At 41.1% G+C, this 15,485-nt stretch overlaps 1 protein-coding gene across 1 annotated transcript in view; it reads left to right on the top strand.

Annotated features, from left to right (window-relative positions):
• HDAC2 (histone deacetylase 2) overlaps nucleotides 1–15,485 on the top strand; it is a gene marked incomplete in the record, with an annotated part of 356,906 nt that overhangs the window by 87,384 nt on the left and 254,037 nt on the right. The window contains 2 exon segments of the mRNA XM_053710876.1: nucleotides 6,968–7,106; nucleotides 7,473–7,614. Of these exon segments, the coding sequence (XP_053566851.1) occupies nucleotides 6,968–7,106; nucleotides 7,473–7,614 (281 nt within the window).

The raw sequence follows: 15,485 nt of genomic DNA, 5'->3' as shown, positions 1-15,485 counted from the left end.
TTTATTTTGTTATTGTTTGGTAAAAAACGATAGAGAAAGAGAAGAGGACGTTGTGAGGAGCAAGATATTAGTATATCTGTTAAACTGTTCTTAAGCATATCATGCAAAATATATTGTTTATGATTGTTTATTTTGACAGATTCAATTCACAAGTAAAGATAATAAATTGCTCAGTTTAGATCTTTGTGAGGAAATAAGGAAACAAATGACTATTTGCAACATTGTTATCATTTTAAACTACAATGTAATTATCCGAGAAGAATGTGCACAAATGCCAAATAAATAAAATACACAGATAGATTGTTAATTTTAAACAGACATCTAGAAACATTTTAATAAAGTCTTAGTAATTGCTTCTATGATTTTGCAGTTTGACATGTTATTGTATACTCAATACGGGACACATGTAAAAACTTTGGTTGTCAATGGTAGTATCTCTGCATACTATAGTTTTATTGTAGGTAAAGGTGTCTTACCTTAAGAAAATGTTTATTCAACAAGGTTTTATTTTACAGCCCCTTGCATGCATTGTGCCTGTCACGGCCGCGGCGGCATTCTGGTTTGAGGCCCTGGAAGAGGCCATCCATACAGCTCCATTGACTGAAATTATTGACAAGCTTAGAACACTTAAGCTAGCTAACTCATTTGTTTCTGATGCCATTGTTCATTTGACTAAACTAACGGCTAAGAATTCCGGATTCGCCATCCAAGCGCGTAGGGCGCTATGGCTTAAATCCTGGTCAGCTGACGTGACTTCGAAGTCTAAATTACTCAACATTCCTTTCAAGGGGCAGACCTTATTCGGGCCTGGTTTGAAGGAAATTATTGCTGACATTACTGGAGGTAAGGGTCACACCCTTCCTCAGGACAGGGCCAAAGCAAAGGCCAAACAGTCTAATTTTCGTGCCTTTTGAAATTTCAAGGCAGGTGCAGCATCAACTTCCTCCGCTTCAAAACAAGAGGGAACTTTTGCTCAATCTAAGCAGGCCTGGAAACCTAACCAGTCCTGGAACAAAGGCAAGCAGGCCAGAAAGCCTGCTGCTGCCTCTAAGACAGCATGAAGGAACGGCCCCCTATCCGGCGACGGATCTAGTAGGGGGCAGACTTTCTCTCTTCGCCCAGGCGTGGGCAAGTGATGTTCAGGATCCCTGGGCGTTGGAGATCATATCTCAGGGATATCTTCTGGACTTCAAAGCTTCCCCTCCACAAGGGAGTTTTCATCTTTCAAGGCTATCTGCAAATCAGATAAAGAAAGAGGCATTCCTACGCTGTGTGCCAGACCTCCTAGTTATGGGAGTAATCCATCCAGTTCCGCGGACGGAACAAGGACAGGGTTTTTATTCGAATCTGTTTGTGGTTCCCAAAAAAGAGGGAACCTTCAGACCAATTTTGGATCTAAAGATCTTAAACAAATTCCTCAGAGTTCCATCTTTCAAAATGGAAACTATTCGGACCATCCTACCCATGATCCAAGAAGGTCAGTACATGACCACAGTGGACTTAAAGGATGCCTACCTTCACATACCGATTCACAAAGATCATCATCGGTTTCTAAGGTTTGCCTTTCTAGACAAGCATTACCAATTTGTAGCTCTTCCCTTCGGGTTGGCTACAGCCCCGAGAATCTTTACAAAGGTTCTGGGCTCACTTTTGGCGGTTCTAAGACCGCGAGGCATAGCGGTGGCTCCGTATCTAGACGACATCCTGATACAGGCGTCAAGCTTTCAAGTTGCCAAGTCTCATACAGAGATAGTTCTGGCATTTCTGAGGTCGCACGGGTGGAAAGTGAACGAGGAAAAGAGTTCTCTATCCCCACTCACAAGAGTCTCCTTCTTAGGGACTCTTATAGATTCTGTAGAAATGAAAATTTACCTGACGGAGTCCAGGTTATCAAAACTTCTAAATGCTTGCCGTGTTCTTCACTCCATTCTGCGCCCTTCGGTAGCTCAGTGTATGGAGGTAATCGGCTTAATGGTAGCGGCAATGGACATAGTGCCATTTGCGCGCCTTCATCTCAGACCGCTGCAATTATGCATGCTGAGTCAGTGGAATGGGGATTACACAGATTTGTCCCCGCTGCTATATCTGGATCAAGAGACCAGAGATTCTCTTCTCTGGTGGTTGTCTCGGGTACACCTGTCCAAGGGTATGACCTTTCGCAGGCCAGATTGGACAATTGTAACAACAGATGCCAGCCTTCTAGGTTGGGGTGCAGTCTGGAATTCCCTGAAGGCACAGGGATCGTGGACTCAGGAGGAGAAACTCCTTCCAATAATTATTCTGGAGTTAAGAGCGATATTCAATGCTCTTCTGGCTTGGCCTCAGTTAGCAACACTGAGGTTCATCAGATTTCAGTCGGACAACATCACGACTGTGGCTTACATCAACCATCAAGGGGGAACCAGGAGTTCCCTAGCGATGTTAGAAGTCTCAAAAATAATTCGCTGGGTAGAGTACCACTCTTGCCACCTGTCAGCAATCCATATCCCAGGCATGGAGAACTGGGAGACGGATTTTCTAAGTCGTCAGACTTTCCATCCGGGGGAGAGGGAACTCCTTCCGGAGGTGTTTGCTCAGTTGATTTATCGTTGGGGCAAACCAGAGTTGGATCTCATGGCGTCTCGCCAGAACGCCAAGCTTCCTTGTTAGGGATCCAGGTCCAGGGACCCAGAAGCGACGCTGATAGATGCTCTAGCAGCACCTTGGTTCTTCAACCTGGCCTATGTGTTTCCACCGTTTCCTCTGCTCCCTCGACTGATTGCCAAAATCAAACAGGAGAGAGCATCAGTGATTCTGATAGCACCTGCGTGGCCACGCAGGACTTGGTATGCAGACCTAGTGGACATGTCATCCTTTCCACCATGGACTCTGCCTTTAAGACAGGACCTTCTGATACAAGGTCCTTTCAATCATCCAAATCTAATTTCTCTGAGATTGAACGCTTGATTCTATCAAAGCGTGGCTTCTCTGAGTCAGTCATTGATACTTTAATACAGGCACGAAAGCCTGTTACCAGGAAAATCTACCACAAGATATGGAGTAAATATCTTTATTGGTGTGAATCCAAGAATTACTCATGGAGTAAGGTTAGAATTCCTAGAATATTGTCTTTTCTCCAAGAGGGCTTGGACAAAGGATTATCAGCTAGTTCCTTAAAGGGACAGATTTCTGCTCTGTCTATTCTTTTGCACAAGCGTCTGGCAGAGGTTCCAGACGTCCAGGCATTTTGCCAGGCTTTGGTTAGAATTAAGCCTGTGTTTAAACCTGTTGCTCCCCCGTGGAGCTTAAACTTGGTTCTTAAGGTTCTTCAAGGAGTTCCGTTTGAACCCCTTCATTCCATTGATATTAAACTTTTATCTTGGAAAGTTCTGTTTTTGATGGCTATTTCCTCGGCTCGGAGAGTCTCTGAGCTATCTGCCTTACAATGTGATTCTCCTTATCTGATTTTTCATGCAGATAAGGTAGTTCTGCGTACCAAACCTGGGTTTTTACCTAAGGTGGTTTCTAACAAGAATATCAATCAAGAGATTGTTGTTCCATCGTTGTGCCCTAATCCTCCTTCAAAGAAGGAACGTCTTTTACATAATCTGGACGTAGTCCGTGCCTTGAAGTTTTACTTACAAGCTACTAAGGATTTTCGTCAAACATCTTCCCTGTTTGTCGTTTACTCTGGACAGAGGAGAGGTCAAAAAGCTTCGGCAACCTCTTTCCTTTTTGCTTCGGAGCGTAATACGCCTAGCCTATGAGACTGCTGGACAGCAGCCCCCTGAAAGGATTACAGCTCATTCTACTAGAGCTGTGGTTTCCACCTGGGCCTTCAAAAATGAGGCCTCTGTTGAACAGATTTGCAAGGCTGCGACTTGGTCTTTGCTTCACACTTTTTCAAAATTTTACAAATTTGATACTTTTGCTTCTTCGGAGGTGTTTGGGAGAAAGGTTCTTCAGGCAGTGGTTCCTTCCGCTTAATCCTGCCTTGTCCCTCCCATCATCCGTGTACTTTAGCTTTGGTAATTTAAAAATGAAAAAGAGGGCGCCACATAGCATGATACTGTTGAATCAAAATCAAATGGACAATATTCAAAAAGGCTTATCGAAAAGCTATGCACCGTACTGTGACCGGTGCCGTAGGGCGGACTAACACTCTCAGTGGTTAGCACACTGGTGAGTCTCAAATGAACTGCAGGCAGGTGAATCTCTGCGTGGCTTGATTGAAGTGACCGTATGTCTGTGGGGAATAGTATTGCAGAATGCGGTAGATTTTAAGATCAAACACCTTTTCAGAGTGGATCAATGAAAGTGATAGACAACTTCCGTAAGATAAAATTGAAATCTTTAATCCATAAAAGAATTGCTACGCGTTTCAACCAACACCAATAATAAATACATTGAATTATACCAAAATATGGTTCTAGAGGATTGTGAGAAACTATTAAAAACAACAGCTAAAAGGAAAAATTGTTCTTTCCATAGACACAAAAAAGCTTTATACAGTTTACAGAACAATCCAAACATTGTCATTCGCGATGCGGATAAGGTGGGGGGGTATTATTATCCAGGATTATAAACACTACCCCAAAGAAGCAGAAATAATTCTAGGAGATACCAATTATTATCAAACTCTTCCTAGAGACCCCACACCCCTTTTCACACTAACATTTCAAAAATTAATAGGCAAGGGATCACTGCAGGGAATATTAAATAAAGAAGAAAGAGAATTCCTTTGAATAGATAATCCGAGCATCGCACATTACTACCATCTCCCCAAAATCCATAAGGATAAAAATAACCCTCCCGGACGTCCAATTATAGCCGGGATAGACAATGTAACTTACAATCTTTCATTTTACATTGACCAATTTTTACAGAAATTTGTAACAACTCTTCTGTCTTATATTAGGGACAGCACTCATCTTTTACAATTATTACAGAATCTTACCCTTACAAACACAAAGAAATTATGGATTACCTGTGATGTCGGCTCACTTTATTCAAATATTGCTCACAATCTAGGATTGGCGGCAGTATCTCTTTTTTTAGAACAGGACCCATATTTACCCAAAGAACAAAGAATATACATTCTGGAATGCATTAAGTACATTTTGCAACATAATTATTTTTTATATTTAGACCGGTATTATTTGCAGATTAGGGGGACGGCCATGGGTACCAGGTTCGCCCCGAGTTTCGCTAATCTCTTTATGGGATTATTTGAGGAGGTATATATTTACCATGCAGACTTTGGGGGGAACCTGGTATTCTATGGCCGTTATATAGATGATCTTATTTTCATTTGGGATGGCAATTTAGAATCGGCAGAACTATTCATAACACGACTCAATAATAATGATATGGGAATTACATTCACAGCCAATATACAATCTGAATCAATAGATTATTTAGACTTGGTACTTAGTTGGGGACCCAACCAGACCATAACGTCTAAAACGACACCGGTCACAGTACGGTGCATAGCTTTTCGGTAAGCCTTTTTGAATATTGTCCATTTGATTTTGATTCAAAAGTATCACGCTATGTGGCGCCCTCTCTTTCATTTTTAAATTTCCAGAAATCTTCACTCCGAGGACCAGAGGAGCTCGCCGCTTTACACTTCGCTTCACATTGCCTTTTTATCACTGCTCGACTACACGAGAATTACATGGTTTGTGCACAGACTTGATTTTTTTCTCAATATTTATTGCACCCCGCTCTCGGTTCCCCTCGGGGTTCCGTGTATGACTTTAGCTTTGGTATTGGTATCCCACAAGTAATGGATGATCCGTGCACTGAATACACTTAACAAGAGAAAACATCATTTATGCTTACCTGATAAATTTATTTCTCTTGTAGTGTATCCAGTCCACGGCCCGCCCTGTCCTTTTAAGGCAGGTCTAAATTTTAATTAAACTACCACTGCACCCTATGGTTTCTCCTTTCTCTGTTTGTTTTCGGTCGAATGACTGGATATGACAGTTAGGGGAGGAGCTATATAGCAGCTCTGCTGTGGGTGATCCTCTTGCAACTTCCTGTTGGGAAGGAGAATATCCCACAAGTAATGGATGATCCGTGGACTGGATACACTACAAGAGAAATACATTTATCAGGTAAGCATAAATTATGTTTTTTTTATTTTTTTTCTAAATTAAATTATGTTTTAAACCCAGTTCCAGCTTTACATTAGTCTGGGCATAGAGTGCTATTTAGGCATCACTTTCTTTGGAACCTTTTCCAAAATCTATTTTCTAATACGAATAGATGTTAGCACCACTCCCAATTAAGGAATCTTATCACAATATAAGATAAAATATACTCAAACCTGAGATTAATAAAATCATAAACATTGGGGGACTGCCTTTATAGTGCCACTGCTTCTGTGTGTGTGTTTTTAAATTACAATTATGAGTACACTTTGTTCACTTCAAAATGCAACATTAACCAAATTAAAGTGCACTACTCCCCAAGTACAAATACATACTAACTCCAACTATCAGATCATGAGTGGTTTTATCCCAGATTAATAAAGACCATCCTTTTATGCTTTTTTTGGGAAATGTATACTGTGTTTTTTTTGCGTGTGTTTTTTTTTGCGTGTGTTTTTTTTTAATTATATAGATTTGCTTATCTCTATATTCTCCTAGTTTTAAAGAATATATATATATATATATATATATATATATATAATTTATACATTGACAATTTCTGAAAAAGTGTATAAGAAAAATCTAGCTCTAGAATGTAGCACGTAAGATTGTTATAACTTTTATTCACATAATAAAAGCTAGTGCTAAGTTACATTATCTCCATGGGTTCCTATTTAGGGTAATTGATTATATTGATTATATGTGTTTATTTGCTTATTTGATATTACTTTTCCTGAAGGTCAGTTACTTTACTATGTGTTTATAACGCATAAGAGTCTTTGTCAACATGTTGGACACCTTTTTTATGTGTATTTTTCCCTTCAATTAAGCTGGTGCTGTAAAACTAAATCGCCAACAGACAGATATGGCAGTGAACTGGGCTGGTGGTCTTCATCATGCTAAAAAGTCAGAAGCATCTGGATTTTGTTATGTGAATGACATTGTGCTGGCAATCCTTGAACTTTTAAAGTAAGTTTTTCGGATATTTTATGTTTTGGTTTGTTTTTTATTCTATTGAAATTTAGCATAATAAAACATAATCATATCCAGGAGGAACACAGAGGTTATAGTCAATGAAAAATCAAATGCATAACAAAAATCTTTTCTCATCATCATTAACATGTGAGTAATGAAACAAGACTAAGCTCTGTGATGCCATATATACGTGCATGCCTTATGTAACTAATGGGCACTAATAAAATTAAAAGTCTAGTTTTCAGATAATAGCAGAACAAGTATCTAGTGCAAGGAATCTACATATGTTTTTCATAAAAAAATTGAAATAATTAGAATATTCCGTAACTGACAGATAACTAATCTTATTTATTGATTTAGATACCACCAGAGGGTGTTGTACATAGATATTGATATTCATCATGGGGATGGTGTTGAAGAGGCATTTTATACCACTGACCGTGTTATGACTGTGTCATTCCACAAATATGGAGAATACTTTCCAGGCACTGGAGATCTTCGGGTAAGCACCATCAAATTAATTCACTTGTTTTCTTAAATGTCTACTCTTATTTAAATAGTGATTAAGTACTTGATTTTATTGCATTAAAAAGTGTAATATGCAGACCATGATCGATTAATGTGCTTTAATCAGTTTAGTTAATTTTCCATATACTTTTTAAACACATAATCCAGTTAATTTTTGTAGTGTCACTTTTGTATAACAAAAGAATGGGCATACATTTTACTAGGAATTCTCTTTTTATTTCTTTTTTTTTTTTTTTTATACATAACTATTTTTATTGTTCTTTTATATTTAAGACTATATTATAACTAGTAGTGTCAAAAAATATACCTATTTTGATACTCTTCCTTTCAAATCTTTTTTCCATATATATTATCCAGTGAAGAAAATTGCAATATAGAGTAGAGTTATTCTAAAACAGCAAGCAAAATGTTTACATTACATGCTGTATGACCTGCTACAGTATATACAGTAATGCCCTACGGCTTGCTGTATTTTATTTTATTTTTTATTTATATTGTACCATGTTTTAATTATAATTGTATTTCTTTATGTAATTGGCAAGAGTCCATGAGCTAGTGACGTATGGGATATACAATCCTACCAGGAGGGGCAAAGTTTCCCAAACCTCAAAATGCCTATAAATACACCCCTCACCACACCCACAATTCAGTTTGACAAACTTTGCCTCCTATGGAGGTGGTGAAATAAGTTTGTGCTAAGATTTCTACGTTGATATGCGCTTCTCAGCTTTTTTGAAGCCCGTTTCCTCTCAGAGTACAGTGAATGTCAGAGAGATGTGAAGGGAGTATCACCTATTGAATACAATGGTTTTCCTCACGGGGATCTATTTCATAGGTTCTCTGTTATCGGTCGTAGAGATTCATCTCCTACCTCCCTTTTCAGATCGACGATATACTCTCATATTCCTTTACCTCTACTGATAACCGTTTCAGTACTGGTTTGGCTATCTGCTATATGTTGATGGTTGTCTTCAGGTAAGTATGTTTCTTTCATGTAATTAGCAAGAGTCCATGAGCTAGTGACGTATGGGATATACATTCCTACCAGGAGGGGCAAAGTTTCCCAAACCTTAAAATGCCTATAAATACACCCCTCACCACACCCACAATTCAGTTTTACAAACTTTGCCTCCCGTGGAGGTGGTGAAGTAAGTTTGTGCTTAAGATTCTTCGTTGATATGCGTTTCGCAACAGGTTGAAGCCCGGTTTTCCTCTCAAAGTGCAGCGAATGTCAGAGAGACGTGAAGAGAGTATTGCCTATTTGAATACAATGGTCTACCTCTAGGGGATCTATTTCATAGGTTCTCTGTTATCGGTCGTAGAGATTTCTTCTCCTACCTCCCTTTTCAGATCGTTGATATACTCTTATATACCATTACCTCTACTGATTCTCGTTTCAGTACTGGTTTGGCTATCTGCTATATGTAGAGGAGTGTCCTGGGGTAAGCAAGTCTTATTTCTCTTGTTAAGTGTATCCAGTCCACGGATCATCCATTACTTGTGGGATATTCTCCTTCCCAACAGGAAGTTGCAAGAGGATCACCCACAGCAGAGCTGATATATAGCTCCTCCCCTCACTGCCATACCCAGTCATTCTCTTGCAACTCTCAACTAAGATGGAGGTCGTAAGAGGACTGTGGTGTTTTAGACTTAGTTTTTTTTTCAATCAAAAGTTTTTTATTTTTAAATGGTACCGGAGTGTACTGTTTATCTCAGGCAGTATTTAGAAGAAGAATCTGCCTGCATTTTCTATGATCTTAGCAGAAGTAACAAAGATCCTTTGCTGTTCTCACATATTCTGAGGAGTGAGATAACTTCAGAGGGGGAATAGCGTGCAGGTTTTCCTGTAATAAGGTATGTACAGTTAAAATATTTTTCTAGGGATGGAATTTGCTAGAAAATGCTGTTGATACCGAAGTAATGTAAGTAAAGCCTTAAATGCAGTGATAGCGACTGGTATCAGGCTTATTAATAGAGATACATACTCTTATAAAAGTGTATTTTAAAACATTTGCTGGCATGTTTAATCGTTTTTTACATATGTTTGGTGATAAAACTTATTGGGGCCTAGTTTTTTCCACATGGCTGGCTTGAATTTTGCCTAGAAACAGTTCCCTGAGGCTTCCCACTGTTCTAATATGAGTGGGAGGGGCCTATTTTAGCGTTTTTTTTGCACAGCAAAAATTACAGACACAGACATCCAGCTTCTTCCTGCATGATCCAGGACTTCTCTGAAGGGCTCAAAAGGCTTCAAAAGTCGTATTGAGGGAGGTAAAAAGCCACAGTAGAGCTGTGGCAGTTGTTGTGACTGTTTAAAAAACGTTTTTGTCATTTGTTATTCCGTTTTTGGTATTAAGGGGTTAATCACCCATTTGCAAGTGGGTGCAATGCTCTGCTAACTTATTACATACACTGTAAAAATTTTGTTAGTGTAACTGCATTTTTTCACTGTTATTTCAAAATTTGGGAAAATTTGTGTTTCTTAAAGGCGCAGTAACGTTTTTTATATTGCTTGTAAACTTGTTTTAAAGTGTTTTCCAAGCTTGCTAGTCTCATTGCTAGTCTGTTTAAACATGTCTGACACAGAGGAACCTACTTGTTCACTATGTTTGAAAGCCATGGTGGAGCCCCATAGGAGAATGTGTACTAAATGTATTGATTTCACCTTAAACAGTAAAGATCAGTCTTTATCTATAAAAGAATTATCACCAGAGGGTTCTGTCGAGGGGGAAGTTATGCCGACTAACTCTCCCCACGTGTCAGACCCTTCGCCTCCCGCTCAGGGGACGCATGCTAATATGGCGCCAATTACATCAGGGACGCCCATAGCGATTACCTTGCAGGACATGGCTGCAATCATGAATAATACCCTGTCAGAGGTATTATCTAGATTGCCTGAATTTAGAGGAAAGCGTGATAGCTCTGGGGTTAGGAGAGATACAGAGCGCGCAAATGCTGTTAGAGCCATGTCTGATACTGCGTCACAGTATGCAGAACATGAGGACGGAGAGCTTCAGTCTGTGGGTGACATCTCTGACTCGGGGGAAACCTGATTCAGAGATTTCTAATTTTAAATTTAAGCTTGAGAACCTCCGTGTATTGCTTGGGGAGGTATTGGCTGCTCTGAATGACTGTAACACAGTTGCAATTCCAGAGAAATTGTGTAGGCTGGATAGATACTATGCGGTGCCGGTGTGTACTGACGTTTTTCCTATACCTAAAAGGCTTACAGAAATTATTAGCAAGGAGTGGGATAGACCCGGTGTGCCCTTTTCCCCACCTCCTATATTTAGAAAAATGTTTCCAATAGACGCCACTACACGGGACTTATGGCAGACTGTCCCTAAGGTGGAGGGAGCAGTTTCTACTTTAGCAAAGCGTACCACTATCCCGGTTGAGGAAGTTGTGCTTTTTCAGATCCAATGGATAAAAAATTAGAGGGTTACCTTAAGAAAATGTTTATTCAACAAGGTTTTATTTTACAGCCCCTTGCATGCATTGCGCCTGTCACTGCTGCGGCGGCATTCTGGTTTGAGGCCCTGGAAGAGGCCATCCAGACAGCTCCATTGAATGAAATTATTGACGAGCTTAGAACGCTTAAGCTAGCTAACTCATTTGTTTCTGATGCCATTGTTCATTTGACTAAACGAACGGCTAAGAATTCCGGATTCGCCATCCAGGCGCGTAGGGCGCTATGGCTTAAATCCTGGTTAGCTGACGTGACTTCAAAGTCTAAATTACTCAACATTCCTTTCAAGGGGCAGACCTTATTCGGGCCTGGCTTGAAGGAAATTATTGCTGACATTACTGGAGGCAAGGGTCATACCCTTCCTCAGGACAGGGCCAAATCAAAGGCCAAGCAGTCTAATTTTCGTGCCTTTCGAAATTTCAAGGCAGGAGCAGCATCAACTTCCTCCGCTTCAAAACAAGAGGGAACTGTTGCTCATTCCAGACAGGCCTGGAAACCTAACCAGTCCTGGAACAAGGGCAAGCAGGCCAGAAAGCCTGCTGCTACCCCCAAGACAGCATGAAGGAACGGCCCCCTATCCGGAAACGGATCTAGTGGGGGGCAGACTTTCTCTCTTCGCCCAGGCGGGGGCAAGAGATGTTCAGGATCCCTGGGCGTTGGAGATCATATCTAAGGGATATCTTCTGGACTTCAAAGCTTCCCCTCCACAAGGGAGATTTCATCTTTCAAGGTTATCAGCAAACCAGATAAAGAAAGAGGCATTCCTAAGCTGTGTGCAAGACCTCCTAGTAATGGGAGTGATCCATCCAGTTCCGCGGACGGAACAAGGACATGGATTTTATTCAAATCTGTTTGTGGTTCCCAAGAAAGAGGGAACCTTCAGACCAATCTTGGATCTAAAGATCTTAAACAAATTCCTCAGAGTTCCATCATTCAAAATGGAAACTATTCGGACCATCCTACCCATGATCCAAGAGGGTCAGTACATGACCACAGTGGACTTAAAGGATGCCTACCTTCACATACAGATTCACAAAGATCATCATCGGTTCCTAAGGTTTGCCTTTCTAGACAGACATTACCAATTTGTAGCTCTTCCCTTCGGGTTGGCCACTGCCCCAAGAATTTTTACAAAGGTTCTGGGCTCACTTCTGGCGGTTCTAAGATCGCGAGGCATAGCGGTGGCTCCGTATCTAGACGACATCCTGATACAGGCGTCAAGCTTTCAAATTGCCAAGTCTCATACAGAGATAGTTCTGGAATTTCTGAGGTCGCATGGGTGGAATGTGAACGTGGAAAAGAGTTCTCTATCACCACTCGCAAGAGTCTCCTTCCTAGGGACTCTTATAGATTCTGTAGAGATGAAAATTTACCTGACGGAGTCCAGGTTATCAAAACATCTAAATGTTGCCGTGTCCTTCATTCCATTCCACGCCCGTCAGTGGCTCAGTGCATGGAAGTAATCGGCTTATTGGTAGCGGCAATGGACATAGTGCCATTTGCTCGCCTGCATCTCAGACCGCTGCAATTATGCATGCTAAGTCGTTGGAATGGGGATTACTCAGATTTGTCCCCTCTACTAAATCTGGATCAAGAGACCAGAGATTCTCTTCTCTGTTGGCTTTCTCGGGTCCATCTGTCCAAGGGTATGACCTTTCGCAGGCCAGATTGGACGATTGTAACAACAGATGCCAGCCTTCTAGGTTGGGGCGCAGTCTGGAACTCCCTGAAGGCTCAGGGATCGTGGACTCAGGAGGAGAAACTCCTCCCAATAAATATTCTGGAGTTGAGAGCAATATTCAATGCTCTTCTAGCTTGGCCTCAGTTAGCAACACTGAGGTTCATCAGATTTCAGGCGGACAACATTACGACTGTGGCTACATCAACCATCAAGGGGGAACCAGGAGTTCCCTAGCGATGTTAGAAGTCTCAAAGATAATTCGCTGGGCAGAGTCTCACTCTTGCCACCTGTCAGCGATCCACATCCCAGGCGTAGAGAACTGGGAGGCGGATTTTCTAAGTCGTCAGACTTTTCATCCGGGGGAGTGGGAACTCCATCCGGAGGTGTTTGCTCAACTGGTCCATCGTTGGGGCAAACCAGAACTGGATCTCATGGCGTCTCGCCAGAACGCCAAGCTTCCTTGTTACGGATCCAGGTCCAGGGACCCGGGAGCAACGCTGATAGATGCTCTAACAGCTCCTTGGTTCTTCAACCTGGCCTATGTGTTTCCACCGTTTCCTCTGCTCCCTCGACTGATTGCCAAAATCAAACAGGAGAGATCATCGGTGATTCTGATAGCGCCTGCGTGGCCACGCAGGAGCTGGTATGCAGACCTAGTGGACATGTCGTCTCTTCCACCATGGACTCTGCCTCTGAGGCAGGACCTTCTAATACAAGGTCCTTTCAATCATCCAAATCTAATTTCTCTGAGACTGACTGCATGGAGATTGAACGCTTGATCCTATCAAGGCGTGGCTTCTCCGAGTCAGTCATTGATACCTTAATACAGGCTCGGAAGCCTGTCACCAGGAAAATCTACCATAAGATATGGCGTAAATATCTTTATTGGTGTGAATCCAAGAGTTACTTATGGAGTAAGGTTAGGATTCCTAGGATATTGTCCTTTCTCCAAGAGGGTTTGGACAAAGGCTTATCAGCTAGTTCTTTAAAAGGACAGATCTCTGCTCTGTCTATTCTTTTGCACAAGCGTCTGGCAGAAGTTCCAGACGTCCAGGCATTTTGTCAGGCTTTGGTTAGGATTAAGCCTGTGTTTAAAACTGTTGCTCCCCCGTGGAGCTTAAACTTGGTTCTTAAAGTTCTTCAGGGAGATCCGTTTGAACCCCTTCATTCCATTGATATTAAACTTTTATCTTGGAAAGTTCTGTTTTTGATGGCTATTTCCTCGGCTCGAAGAGTCTCTGAGTTATCTGCCTTACATTGTGATTCTCCTTATCTGATTTTTCATTCAGACAAGGTAGTTCTGCGTACCAAACCTGGGTTTTTACCTAAGGTGGTTTCTAACAGGAATATCAATCAAGAGATTGTTGTTCCATCATTGTGTCCTAATCCTTCTTCAAAGAAGGAACGTCTTTTGCATAATCTGGACGTAGTCCGTGCCTTGAAGTTTTACTTACAGGCTACTAAAGATTTTCGTCAAACATCTTTCCTGTTTGTCGTTTACTCTGGACAGAGGAGAGGTCAAAAAGCTTCGGCAACCTCTCTCTCTCCTTTTGGCTTCGGAGCATAATACGCTTAGCCTATGAGACTGCTGGACAGCAGCCCCCTGAAAGGATTACAGCTCATTCTACTAGAGCTGTGGCTTCCACCTGGGCCTTTAAAAATGAGACCTCTGTTGAACAGATTTGCAAGGCTGCGACTTGGTCTTCGCTTCACACCTTTTCAAAATTTTACAAATTTGACACTTTTGCTTCTTCGGAGGCTGTTTTTGGGAGAAAGGTTCTACAGGCACTGGTTCCTTCCATTTAAGTTCCTGCCTTGTCCCTCCCATCATCCGTGTACTTTAGCTTTGGTATTGGTATCCCACAAGTAATGGATGATCCGTGGACTGGATACACTTAACAAGAGAAAACATCATTTATGCTTACCTGATAAATTTATTTCTCTTGTAGTGTATCCAGTCCACGGCCCGCCCTGTCCTTTTTAAGGCAGGTCTAAATTTTAATTAAACTACAGTCACCCCTGCACCCTATGGTTTCTCCTTTCTCGTCTTGTTTCGGTCGTATGACTGGATATGGCATTGAGGGGAGGAGCTATATAGCAGCTCTGCTGTGGGTGATCCTCTTGCAACTTCCTGTTGGGAAGGAGAATATCCCACAAGTAATGGATGATCTGTGGACTGGATACACTACAAGAGAAATAACTTTATCAGGTAAGCATAAATTATGTTTTTTTTGTGACACTCTACGCTATGGTTGGGCACTTTATATGTAAAGTTCTAAATATATGTCTATAAACTTATATTTGCCTTGATTCATTATTGGGATAATGCATTTAATTATTTTTTCTTACCTTGAAAAATTTCATTTGACCATTTTTTCCTGCATGCTGTTAGGCTCGCGGGGGCAGAAAATGTTTCTTTTTATTACGTCATTTTTGGCGCAAACTTTTTTGGCGCTAATAATTTTGTCATTTCCGGTGACATAATTTACTCCGGAAGTTGTTTTCTGTTACGCATGCGTATTCAGACATTTTTTTGCGCCAAAAAAATGTGGGCGTCTTTTTTACTCCCATTATTTAAACATTTCTTTTTCTTTGCTTCTGGTTCTAGAAGCTTATTTTTTGCATTCTTTCCCATTCCTGAAACTGTCATTTAAGGAATTTGATAATTTTGCTTTATATGTTGGTTTTTCTATTA

Source organism: Bombina bombina, chromosome 4 (genome assembly GCF_027579735.1).
Source record: "Bombina bombina isolate aBomBom1 chromosome 4, aBomBom1.pri, whole genome shotgun sequence".
NCBI lineage: Eukaryota > Metazoa > Chordata > Amphibia > Anura > Bombinatoridae > Bombina > Bombina bombina.
This window is presented reverse-complemented; position numbering and strand designations above follow the sequence as displayed.